Source organism: Cupressus sempervirens, chromosome 7 (genome assembly GCF_028749045.1).
Source record: "Cupressus sempervirens isolate cs-2001-9-10 chromosome 7, ASM2874904v1, whole genome shotgun sequence".
Classification (NCBI taxonomy): domain Eukaryota; kingdom Viridiplantae; phylum Streptophyta; class Pinopsida; order Cupressales; family Cupressaceae; genus Cupressus; species Cupressus sempervirens.
This window is the reverse complement of record NC_143124.1, coordinates 279,737,107-279,750,644: the sequence shown is the minus strand read 5'-3', so window position 1 is coordinate 279,750,644 and position 13,538 is coordinate 279,737,107. Positions and strand designations below refer to the sequence as shown.

Below are 13,538 nucleotides of genomic sequence, written 5' to 3'. Positions count from 1 at the left end.
TTTATAACCATATATCCTTATAACTCTTGTTACAATACTTTGGATGATTACTGATCCTCTTTTCTACATACATCATATACTTTATACAATTTTCCTATATTACTCCCCTTTGACATCAATGACAAAGGTTTCAAAATATTGGATGTTTACCTCTACATTCAGGTAGATAAGCATGAAATCTAGTCCTTAAAAATTCTCTTCAAACTTTTAATATTCTTCTCCTATGTGTCATTAACTCCCTCTGATATACTAAGGAGAACACACAATCCATAGGATACAATTTCTACCGCATTCAAGTCTGAATTACAAATTTTTCAAAGGATGTCTTTGCTCTCAGACATTCCTCCACTTATTGTTTAAGTGTACTAGTATTTAATGATAAGTGTTCTCTCAAAATTTAGAACCTCTTTTCTATCCTTTTCCTATTTAATTATTTGATACTTATCTCATCATAATTAGTCTTGTGTATATTCCCTTCAATGTCTTCAATTTTGATGTTTGGTTGTTGAAGTTGATCTGCTAGTGTCTTCCCTTCATCATGCTTTCTCTACATCTCATTGTCACTATCCTTTGTGAAATTGAATGACATGGCACATTTGGCATACAATGCCTTCCCTTCTTTCTCACATCTCCTTAGCTCCTTGATGCATGCATCAAGATCATCTAAGTCATTCTTGATGTTTTGACACACAATGTTAAACATTTGAGCATCATGCTTGACACAGACTTGGAATATTGCAATTTTCGACAAGTTAGTTAATTAAACATCAAATTATTGAATCATTACCTTTGCTCTATCCTTTGGGTCTAGATCTAATAATCTTATTGCAAGTGTACTCTGCACCTTTTCGATTACATCCATGATAGATTTCTACAAACTCTTCACTTGTTTATTCTTGTTTATTATCTTTCTCAAAGATTATATCATCTATGTCTGATCATCATCATTTGATCTTGTTAGGGCTGCAAGGGTAAGGGGTATCCTAGATGAGCTAGGTATACTCCTTTTCTTCTTCCTTCTTTTTGTTCTTTTCTTCCCCCTCTTTCATTTTCTTCCTTTCTATTATGTCTTTCTTCTTCTTTCTTCTTTTTCTATTCTTCCTCCATTTCTTTCTCCTCTTCTTCCTTCTTCTCCTAATCCTCTTTTCTCCTTTTCTCCTTGTCTTACTTTCTCTTCTTCTTCTCTTCTTCTTTCTTTTTATTTTCTTCATTTTATTTTCTCTTATTTTCTTCTTCTTTCTTCCTTTTCTCCTCTTCCTCCTTCTTTTTCACCTCTTCATTCTTCTCTTCTCTTCTTCCTCTGTTTCTTCATCTGAACTGATATAGCTAGAGATATTGGTAAAAATATTTCTACCATAATCCTTAAAAAGGATTTTTAGTTGCAGTATCAACTGTGACTTTTTTGCCACCAATTTGCATTGTGTCTATTCCAATTATGAGCTAAGGTGTTGCAACTTTGCCTTGTTCAAATATTCCGTCATTTGCATAATGGCCTTTTTTATTTCCTCATTAACTTCCTAATAATTGTCTTCCATTATCATTATGGGCCTTGTCTCATTCCCAAGATAAGGTTCAAGATTCTTCACCAGGCTAGCCATATGCTCATCAGTCTCTACTTGGCCTAGTTTCCTTATTTGATTTTGTCTTATGTTCTTGTTCTCATTGGCTACCCTTTTCCTTCTATTTATTAACCTCTCATATAGATCTTTTTGGATCTAATCTTTAACATCCTCAAACTTCTTGATATATAGTATTATGTGTCTAATAATAGCATTTTATAACTCTAATTTTTCAATTCCTATATATAAATGATAATACTTATTTAATTGAACAAAACTTCTTGCATTAATGATTGCACTATTTACCTTTTCAATTTTAGGATTCCATGTCTTTCTTCTTGATGGTACAACTTTTGGTTTCTTTTTTCTTTCTTCTTAGGCTCCTCCTAACCTCACATCTTCTTCATTGGAGTTTTTGGCATTATTTATTAAATGCCTCTTACCTAGTCCAATTGCCATTGCCTTCATTCTTTTCTTCTTGGGAGAGTTGGGTGACTCCTACTTCACCTCAGCCAATCTGATTGATTTCCTCTTCACCTTAACTATTTCTACTTCTGATTCCTTTGTTAGGAGAATTGTAGACCTTGTGATAGGTGCTTTTGTTGGGACACAACTGCATATGGAGTAACTGGTGCTTCAGTAGCTAGTGCAACCATTAGCACTCCTTCTAATGGTCCAAAATATGCCATGGGTGGAATATACATCATCCCTTGTTGACCAATCTGTCTCATTCCAATGATGGTCTACTTTACTACACTTGCTTCCTATATTGCCATCCTAGCTTGTTGTATCGTCTTTCTCATTATAGATTCCACTTTCTTCTTGGTTATCTTTTCTAACTGTGCTTGATCAGTTGATTGAATTATCTCTTCATACATTCCTAATCTGTCAAATTCTTCATCCTTATTAGATTCAAGAATTATCTTTACATATCCTTCAATCTCTTCCTTGGGGGTATCATAGCCCAATGGCTCAACATACAACATTCTAGGCTCTACTACCTCAATGTATAAAATGTATGTATCCACCATAAAGAAAATTTCATCTCTATAATTCTTTGTCATGGAGGGTAGGATCCTAAATATTTCCCTCATCTCATTCGGATGTATCCTCACAATCAAATCAACATTGTTATTAACTTTCTCAATAATTTGTTTGTTGTACACCTCTGAGATCTTTTCCATAGTACATCTATCATTGCCCATTAAAGTTGAAGCTTGAATAAATGGAAATCTCTTGATCAAATGTAAGAACATATGTGTGATCAAGGATAGCAACCTAAACTAGTTTTTCTTGAATTTCTTGATCTTTTCAAGATTCTCTATCAATTGTTCTCTAAGGATTTTGCACAATTTGACCTTTTCTTTGTCAATAAAAATCTTGTAAACTACTTGTATAGATCCAGCTTCCATATCATCCTCTCTAGAGCTATAGCTCATCCTTGCTGCAATAATTCTACTTAGGAATTTGACATCATCCTTCTTAATCTTATTGATCACTATCCCTCTACCATTGTAAATAGATTTAGTTTTATCAAAAACTAATTTCTTAACATTCTTTTCATTTACTAGTGTAATACCTTCATTGCATAATCCAGTGATCTCATGAATATGTTTGGTTGATATTTCAATCACATTATCCCCTAACCAAAATTTTCCATCATGGATTCTGCTCAATATCACATTAGTCCATTCTTCATTATCAAATTCGTAGTAAAAAAAAAACTTAACTAGGTCATTATCCTTCAAGTATTCAAATCCTTGTTCAAAAATCATATTTTGAACTAGGGTCCAATCCTAGTTCACATTTTGCTTTCATTGTCGAACTCTTTTAGGCTAGTTTTATGCTTATGATTAGTAGCATTACTTTGAGCTTATCAGTTATTGTTTCACATTCAGCTTATTATATGATGAGATTACTTGCTACCCTATATTTCATGTATGTATGATGATTATCACACTGTTTGTAGTTATTGATGATGATTAGTTAGATGGTTATTGTATGTGTTTTCTTATAAATACTTACCCCATACTTGCATGTGTTTGGTGTGTATGTTATACTTTCTTGTTTTAAAAAAAAAATGTTTAGTAAAATTTTGGGTTAATTCTTTTGGATCCCTTAGCGGGGTGTTATAGTAAGATGAACCCAGCACCCAAACATGCAATTATACAATGTAGTTTTTTATGCAAAAGAGATAGATACAAAAACCTCTTTACAATGTTGATATCTTCAATAGTTGATCTTTTCTTTGTTTCTCTTTGCATACCTCTGATCATACATCAAAATTTGTATCAATATAGTTCGCATATCACTTACTTCTTGCATGTTACTTCACACATTACAATCTTTCCTTTGTACCTTTTACATTTTATAAAACTATCTAGTCAACCTTCAAACATTCACACACTTGGAAAAATAAGAAATTAATTCTTGCTCTTTTAGGCTAAACATCTAGGATGTCATCCCTAATTATTTAAGTAATTATTTTGTAACCAAAATAATTCCTTAACCTATAATTCACTCTCTTTTTTTATACTTTGTTTTGTCCTATATATTGCCTTTATTGGTACTTAATTCGTAACTCATTATGTATTGACTGTACTAACTTGTGTAATTACATATGTCATCCTAACACTCTCTACTATCTATACTTAACTATGAACATGCCAATATTGTCTCTGTCATCTGTACACATCAAAATTATCTCTATTATGCTAGATAACCATCTAATACTTAGACAATTTTCCATGTATAACTGTGGAATCTCCATTTGTACATAGTGCCTTCTTTATACAAGATATGTTTTTTCATAAATGGCAACTCTAACATTATTCCAACTTGTCCTACTTAGCCATATTACCAACATATATGGGTGGAGATGGAGAATTTAAAGAAGCAGGATTCTGAGTTAGACCTAAGGTTTAACAACTTGGATCACTTTGTTGTTAAAGCCATGCATATTGCAGCTACCACTTTCTAGCTCTTGTAGCAAGAGAAGGTGAAGGGTAAAGAAGAGGAAAAAGTTGACAACTTCCAAAGGCTCTACAAGTTCCTTGTGGATGATTGGTCAGATGTTTTGTTGTCAAAACCAACCCCCTAGAGGAGAAGAAGGAATGAGGGTTCGACCTCATATTGTACTATTTTTGTTTTGTGTTCTATTATGGTTAAGTTCAAGCCCTATGTGGCTAATAAGAATATTTGGATAATAGATACTATTAAGGCTATAGTCAATTATGCTACTCATTTAGTTTCTTCTCTTTATTGTTTTAGTACTACCTACTATTTTAGGTAGTTTGATAGTTGGATGCTAAACTCTACTCATAGCATTGTGTTTTGATATTGAATATGAGTGGGTAGTGTTTTTCTCTTTTGTTTAGTGAGTTGTTAATTAGCTATTAGTGACTTTGTCGCTAGTTTGTTCCTTTGGACAAGCTACCCATTTTGACTTCTTTTTAATATTAAAAACAACATCCACATCAATGCAATCAATAATGCCCACATTGGAGCACTCTAATGTTTTTCAATTTCATTAGTTTATAATGTATTTCTTCTCTTTACACCTTAAGTATTTCATTCCCTTTCCTTTTTTTTCCTACACACATTGGCATGCTTAAAAACACCCAAGTTGAAGCACACTAATCCAAAAAAATAAAAAAACCATTTCTAATTTCTTTCTTCTCTCTCCATTAGTTCTCTATCTTATCTCCCTTCTTAACTTTACACTTTTTCTTTTTCCTCTTATCTCAAGGTCAGTTGTCTCCAAGTGATGTCTCTTGAGTTTTTAGTGTCCCATTTGTCCATGTGTATTTTACTTTTGGAATTGTATTGGTTCTTAATTATCTCCCATGGCTATTATCTAATACTTATTTTAATACTCACATATTTTCATGGGCATCTTTGCAACTATTCCCTCTTTCATCTCCTTGGAAACTAATACACTTTCAAAATATAGATGTCTAAGAGGATAAACTTCTATTCAATAATATCTACTTCATCATTTTTTTTTTCCTTCTTAATTTAGTGTAGCATTTTGAGCTTAATTTGCATTCATGTTGGCGAGATCTAAGTAGGGTCTCATTAACAAAACCAATGCTACCAAGAAATCTAAAGGATATTGGCCAAATTTTTGTATCCTAATTTATTTTGTTGTTGTAGTCCTTAAACCCAAAAAAATATTTCTTTCAAGGGCATAGGGAATTAAACATATTAAACAAAGAATAGTTATAAATTAGAATAAGAACAATCATATGCATCATATTTATTTTATTGAACCAATATATATTACACACTCTTATTTGTATGCATATGTGCATTCCTTATATCTCTCATCCAATTTTTGGTTATAGATTTAACTATGTGAAATTTTTTAACATCAACATCTTGTATCACACTTCGTGATCCTTCATCAAGATGAAAGAGCTATAAGAGAAAAATGGATAGACTACAAATCAAGATATCCAAGTTTTCCTATTGCATTATCTTTACCATGTAATCTTTATTATATATATCATTTTTCTATTTTAACATGTTATTCATTATCTTGACCACTGCATTTGTTTTCCTACTGCTCAATGTATATTACAATTGACTTACACCTAATACATGTTGCAAGACCCTTAGACTGTATCCATAGTCTATTTTCTATGTTTTAAAGCTTTACTTTTGTATACTTCATGCAGTTAGATGCAACAACGTTTTCAAAAATGTCTCTACAATTGTTTCATTGATAAGATATAATAAACCAAAATTAATTAATAAAATATTATTTTTAATAAATATTTGAAGACTTGTTTACATAGCTTATCAACAAGGTCACTAGACAAAATTTCTATGATTTGCTAAATTGTTTTTTATGGACACTTATCATATAACAACCAAGATAAGTCCATATGGTGTCATGTATCGAAATGACTATGCAACAACTAGACTGCACTTTTGTTGCATTTAATAAATAAATTAAGTACCACAAAGAACTGTATTGTATTTTTCAAATTAATTTAAGAATGCAAACAAAATGTAACTTCAAGTGCATTTGAGTTGCTACATAGACAATGTCATCATGTATAGCCCATTGTTACCATCTCTTAAACTGTATGTACTCAAAGTTGTGTACAATGGATTTCACTCTTTCCACATGTAAGGCTATACTTCACATCTTATAGACATCTCATACTTGGAATAGAACCACATGGAGTGACAAGAATATCAACATTTTCAAGAGTCTAATCTTGTTGTTGACATGCTTATTGTGTTTCTATTCATACAAGTAGTTATATTTGAAGTAAAAGAATTATCAAAAAAATTCCCCTAGGTTTGTAGAAGCATTCATTTTTATACAAGTTTGAGTTTCCTCCATCCTTTAAATCCCATATATTTTCAATGTTTCATTTTTGAAGTGGGCTTTTCAATGACACATGCATGCATAACTTCAATTTGAGATGGACAATAAAAGTTTTTTAATGTTTTCACATCCAAGTTTATCCCTTTCAAATGATTGTGTGAGCTTTATAGCTACATCATCACCAAGGTACTCATAAAATGATTTGAGATGTATCTAGAGCATGTAACATGTGGGAACCCTTCTTCCACCTATATTGACACTTTTTCAACTTAAGCTTTTGGTTCCAACTATGTATTCATAAATAATTATTTTGTACAAATATTGATTAAATCATCCAATTTATTTCAAATGCTTGGGAAGTACTAGATTATTTATGTAGAATTCATAGAATTAAAGGATTTGATAGTTGAATAAATCATACATTAGTTATAAGTCCCCCCAATGAGGTTAGTGATATAATGGAACGTACATCTAGAAAATTGTTTGATTTGATAATAAATAAATAATCATATATAATAGAGAAGATAATGATGCTAGAACATGACATGGATCATACAATCAAATTCAAACATTTTGTTTCCAAAGAGCACAATTCATATGTCTTGATGGCAACATAAAACATACATCAAAAAATCAATATTATTATCAAATCTCAAAACCAAACAATAGAATAAAGCATTACACTTGAGCCTTATAAATAATGATTTTTTTAAAACAAAAAACATTATATTATACATCATGCCAAAAAAAATATAAATGTCGAATATGTATTCAAGGAATTTAGTTAATAAATTGATAAAGTTGAATAATGATTTTTATTTTTATTTTTTTTATTTTAATGTCTGGTAAGCTTATAGTAGTACAAAATGCCATTTGGCTGAAACACTTTTACCCGAAAACTATAATAGCAAGAACACAAATGGAGGACCTCATTCCAATTTTAAAAAGTTGAAGCAAAAATTCGTGAGCATTTTGGATCATAAAATACACAAGCTCATAATTAGAACAACCAAATGAAGTTTGAATTTTAGAGAACACAACATCAACGCCACCACTTTACCGACTTACTATATAGAAAATCCTAATATTGAATAAAAAACATTTTTTTAATGATAAAAATGACAAGCAACTAAAATAAACTTAATAATAATACAATTTCCGTAAGTTTATTCATATATATAAGACCTCCGAGATGTATGATTCAATAAATGAGAAATACATTAGATGTAGAGGATATTTTACTTAGTAGAACCCCAATGAATTTTATATCCAACCTTTCAATAAACGAGAGATACATTAGATGTAGAGTATATTTTACTGATACATTAGATGTAGAGTATATTTTACTTAGTAGAACCCTCATGAATTTTATATCCAACCTTGCAAACCCTTTACAGTTGACCGGATGTTGTCGGTCAGGGTGTCACGCAATTTGGAGATTGGTCTTGTGGCTCTGGATAAACATAAGCGAAATTCACATCTGGTGGCTGGGGAATCTCGAGTGGTGTGGAAAGCATGAGGGAAACTTCAGACACTGATGGCCGTCGATTGGGATCACCTTGAATGCACCAGATCGCTATCAAAATACTCCTTAACGCGCTTTCCTCTTCAAACCCTCCCATTTTTTCTAACTCTGGATCTATTAATTCAACAAGCCTCTTCTCTCTGTGCAACGCAAACACCTGTGAATTTAGAGAAGAAATTTCCTGTTAATCCAGACTGTTCTGATGAAATGATGAGGTTACTGGTCTAACCTTAAAAGTACTAATTTTACCTGTTCTGTTAGATTATACAGGCCTTTATCTAAGCTTGTGAATTCTATTGTTTTTTTGCCCGAGACCAAATTCAACAGTAGCACTCCAAAACTATAAACGTCCGTTTTTCTTGTCACATGACCTTTCAGTATGCTTTCGGGGGCTATGTAGCCACTACAAAACAGATCAAGATAAACGATTCATTCATCTCCAATTAAGATTGAAAGCATATGAGCATAGGATTTTTACAGTTTGAAAGAAACGAAATGGTTTTGAGTAAGTGCGATATACTGAAAAGTTTAATGAGATGCAGAACAAAGACCAGCTTACCGTGTTCCACAGATCTCGGTAGAATACTCTGAATTAGAAAGATAGTCTATAACTGTGGCATCAAGAGAAGCGATTCGTTCGTGGCCTTCAAAAGTAGAGGCAGATTTCGTGCTGGGAAGAGCTCTTGCGAGTCCAAAATCTGAAATCTTGGCGTTAAAATTTTCGTCCAAAAGGATGTTTGATGGTTTGATGTCTCTGTGCACGATACAGACATCAGCACCCTCCTGAAGATAAAGCAGTGCATTGATCACTCCCTCTATAATCTTCCATCTGGTGGCCCAATCAAGAGCTCGAGTGGTGGTTGGATCTGTCATTGGCATTTGGTTAAAATTCAAATACATCGGGCTTTTACTTGAATTCAGCAAATGGAAAAACTGTAGAGATGAATAAAATGTATGCAACCAGGTTATTATATCAGAAGGTCTAATACTTCAGTTGTAGAGCAGTCTAACAAATGGAATTAAAGATCTAGATTTGAGTTTCGACTGGTTAATCAAAAGCTGGACAGGGTATCAAAGCTAGTTTAGGGGACGAGCTTAGAGTATTCTATAGTGTGGCTTGAAAGGGGTATTGGAAATGAACCATCTTTGAATCAAAGATGAACTGGTTTTAGAATCAAAGATGAACTGGTCTTAAAGGAACCAAATGATCACTGCTCGGTTGTAAAATATTTTAGGAGCTAATGACAGGGCAATGAGACAGAATTGAATGGCAGAGCAGTGCAGACCATTTAAACATCACACATCAAGATTTGATTTCTAAACAGCAAGTGTTAAATAATCAAAATTGACTTACATTTCTCAAGCTTAATTTTTTAGCCTGTGTATGATATTTAAGAGTAGTCAGAGTAGGCAAATAAAAACTTAGTTATAGGGCTATAACATAAAACTAGTTAGGAGGCAATTGTCAGCATAGTTATGATAAAAGTGATGGTTAAATCTCATGAATTTGATGATCTTGTTGATCGGAATAGAACTCCTTGCTGAACTCTCCATTTTATATCTCTTCTTGTATCAAAAAATATATTTCACATTGTCATTTCCATTTTGTTTTCCGTTTTTGTGGAAACATAACTTATAAGCCAACTCTTTAAGATGGGGCTTCATGATCTGCTGGCTACACGAAAATTAGAATGCACTCATGCATAGTATTTTTTTTCACCTGAGGCTATTTTATTTACACAATGCTGGTGCATTCTAGTTGCACTACAGACAGCGCCCATGATTCATGAAGTTACCAGATCAGAAGGCAAGACTTTCTACCTTTGTAACAATTTGTCGCTATGAGAAAAAAAAAAAAGTACATAGAGGGACAATGAAGAAGTTCGACAAATTTGAGAATCAAAATTACAATATAAAGAATATATCAATGGTACTTACTGAAGAGAAGATTTGAGAGACATCCATTGCATATATAATCAGACACCAGAAGCAACTCATTTCCTGTAATGCAAAATCCCACAAGCTTCAAAATGTTTCGATGGTGCAGATTCGCCATGCAGACCAACTCCTGCATTAGGCCGTCAGTTCTTTGGCGGGATCTCTTTATGACCACTTGCCTCCCATTGGGCAGTGTTCCCTGAAAAAAAGTAAAATAAGATTTTTCTTACCCACTTGTTCTTCTCCCTGTTTCATCTACTTTAAAATGCATTTGATTGAGATTTGAAATGGAAGTAAGATAAGTACCAAGTATGCACTGCCAAATCCCCCCTGTCCCAACCGCGAGCCCTGAAATCTATTTGTTGCAAGCAGCAATTCTTCAAAGGTGAAGCGAATTGGTATCCATCCAAAACCCATCTCGATTGCGAATTTAGACAATCGATCATCATCCATCGTCATGTGCAAATCTTTGGCGGCTTGCCTCCATGAAAGTGTCTGCACAAGCTTTTGACATCTTTGAAATTTATGCCCAGCAATTCTTTTAAGCCCGTTTGTAGTATATCTTAAATATCTAGCAAACCTGGTTTTGGTGGAGGGAGGCATTTCTTGTGGTCGCTCCTCATTTTTCTTACTTGAATTATCATAACGTATCAAACTACTCTGATTATTAGATTCTGGTAAGCAATTTTCTTGCATACCGCACTGTAGTTGAGACTCTGATATGCAAAGCTCTGTTTCATATGTATCGGTCTTCTCACCTGCTAGTGTAAAATGAACTTCTCAACATTATACCTTATAGAATCCGAAATGGAACTAATGCAATTGCTAATAAAGTCTCTATGCCAAATCAGCATTTTACATCAATGTTGAATTCAAATGAAGTTTTCGATGCTAACTCAGAATTGCAAATCTCAATATATCACCTGTATAAACTGTCAGTTGATGCTGTAGCCTTCCATCAGAATAGTCACTACAAGATTGTTTCTTTGGGAAAGTAATTGAAGTCATGATAATATAATTCATTTGCAGACTAAAATCGGTTTTCATTCGGTCCACTTTGCCACGTACGTAAACAAGTTCTTCAGAGATCTTCTTCGTCAGTAGGAACCTATTTTCGTTTACCAAACAAATGTTTGACAAATTTTCTTCACTTTGCCAAAAAAAAAAATGCACAACCAGAGGTAAAAGGGCAATCAGAATTCATCACATACTTGGATATTTTATTGCATCTGATAAAGGAATGGCACAAAATTGCACCACTGACTATCAAATGAAGAGCTTCTGACATTTTCCCCAAAATTGCTCCGTGTAAATCAGCATCGATATCTTTAAGCATCTTGATAAATTTAGCCAAGTCCAGCATGCCTATGAGAAGGTCTATGCAATCCCTATCATTTGTAGAGATCTTGTCCAATCTTTCTAACACATTGGCAATTGCCAAAAGCCCAACTGCAGCCCAATGAGCATTACCAACTCCCTTTAGCACATCCAAGGCCAGTGTGTGCGCTTCACTAGACAAGTTGTTTGTCAAGGATTTCTACTCCACAGGAAAAGAACAGAGTATGAACATTTATCTGACGATTACGAACTTGGTCTGCATATTTAATCTCAATTCCCTAAAAAATATTAGCTCAGATGATAAGGTTACCTGATCCGAAAACATCTTTGCACCTTGTGAAATACCTTCACACAATTTTGAGAAATCTGACGCAACGGGCTCCACCATATCTCTTAATTTCATACCACTGTCCACCATTTTAGAACGCAGGCTCTGTACACACACATCTTTGAACACATATTAGGCTATTATTATTCTAGGAAATTAATTTATCAGTAAACTATTGAGATTCAATGACTGGGAAATTAAACAAATATCAGCTTTTACCTCGTTAGTAATAGCAGACAGAACGTCATCGATATAAGCGATCACTAAATCAAAGGAGAATTTAGAAAGACCACCATAAATAACAACGCTAGTGGAAGAAGACGATGAGGCTTCATGGCCATTCCCAACACTGGTAAAAGTAGTTTGTGATGAAGAGAAGGCAACGGCTCCAAAGTTGTTCATTGACGCTCACGAGCTCTTTCAATCAAACTGCCAACAAGGAAATGCTGCTTAGACATGCAATTCATTAAACCCAAAAACAAAAAGAGATTTTCACCATTACAATCCTTTGTATTCCGAAAATATTCACCTCTTCTGTATCTGTGATTTGGAAAATCTGTTTGATGGAATTGATGGGAGAATCTGTCAATTGAAAAGAGAGATGTAACCCAATTCTCATTGCTCAATAAACAGGTGGAAATCCGCGTTTTGGTATTGGCCACAGGCATTTTCGAGGAAGGATGAACTGTCGTTTCCTAATAAGAAATCAACGCTGTAAGAAGAGAGAGAACCTTCAGAGCGTGGGTCGGGCGGGCTTGATAGGGTACAATGTCAACTTTTTAATACTCTGCCATTCATACTCCATTCATACAGACTAAATGAAGGTATTTTATTAATCTTTATGAGATGGATTAGCCTATGGACTACGAAGTAAAGATCTATATTATTTTCATATTCTTTTCTACATTATTAGTCTTTCTGCATCAGAAAGTGGTTGTTTTGTGTAGTTTTGTTTTATCAAAAGGCTTTTGTTGCAGAGAATTTCGGTTTGGTTTTTCAATTTTATTTCTATTATTTATTTACTTATAAAAAAATAGTAGAATACAAAAAAATCATTTGTCATAACAAACAAACAAAAAATAGTTTTTTCATGAAATCCACACAACACATAAAAATGTTATTGTATTTATATTTTAAAAATATTTAGAAGTCAAGCTGCACCTTTGATATTTGCATTAAGTAGGTCAATAGGTTTGTCATTATGATATTTTTTAAACAATTATTGTGATATCTAGTAAGAAACAATTTTTAAAAATTAATAGTAGGAAACATCACTATTGCATTAGGGATTTTCTTCTAAATTTTAGAGGTATAACTATCTCCTTATATTTGAGTTTTTAAGTAGGTATGTTGTGAACTAAAAAGCAGACAATCTCTTTCTTTTGTTAATACTAAGACTGTAAAGATATTATTTTCCATATTTTTTGAGAGTAGAGATGTCTCAAAAAAAATATAAGATTTAAATGTTGAGTTCAATGTTGCAATTTTATCATAGAAAACTTTCTTTCT

General features: G+C 33.0%; 1 protein-coding gene across 2 annotated transcripts; it reads right to left on the bottom strand.

The window, feature by feature from the left end:
• Positions 1-8,136: 8,136 nt before the first annotated feature.
• Positions 8,137-12,645, bottom strand: LOC149546509 (uncharacterized). Of its 2 annotated transcripts, XM_089794596.1 has the most exons (10): positions 12,559-12,645; positions 12,249-12,458; positions 12,012-12,134; positions 11,575-11,900; positions 11,287-11,471; positions 10,670-11,121; positions 10,364-10,562; positions 8,985-9,291; positions 8,675-8,828; positions 8,137-8,582 (listed from the first exon to the last, which is right to left on the bottom strand). In XM_089794596.1, exons 2-10 carry the CDS (start codon positions 12,429-12,431, stop codon positions 8,316-8,318), a joined length of 2,196 nt encoding a protein of 731 aa, XP_089650722.1. In that variant the 5' UTR covers positions 12,432-12,458; positions 12,559-12,645; the 3' UTR covers positions 8,137-8,315. The 2 variants fall into 2 exon arrangements, with proteins under 2 accessions (XP_089650722.1, XP_089650723.1); XM_089794597.1 differs by lacking the exon at positions 12,559-12,645 and having other exon boundaries at positions 12,249-12,548.
• Positions 12,646-13,538: the final 893 nt, after the last annotated feature.

Bases quoted from the DNA above. Each gene is read 5' to 3' on its own strand.
- LOC149546509 (XM_089794596.1), bottom strand. From the start codon at position 12,431: ATGAACAACTTTGGAGCCGTTGCCTTCTCTTCATCACAAACTACTTTT. The intron at 10,563-10,669 runs GTACTTATCTTA...ACTTTTTTTCAG, and splicing joins GATTTGGCAGTGCATACTTG to GGAACACTGCCCAATGGGAG. The intron at 8,829-8,984 runs GTAAGCTGGTCT...TCTGTTTTGTAG, and splicing joins ACCGAGATCTGTGGAACACG to TGGCTACATAGCCCCCGAAA.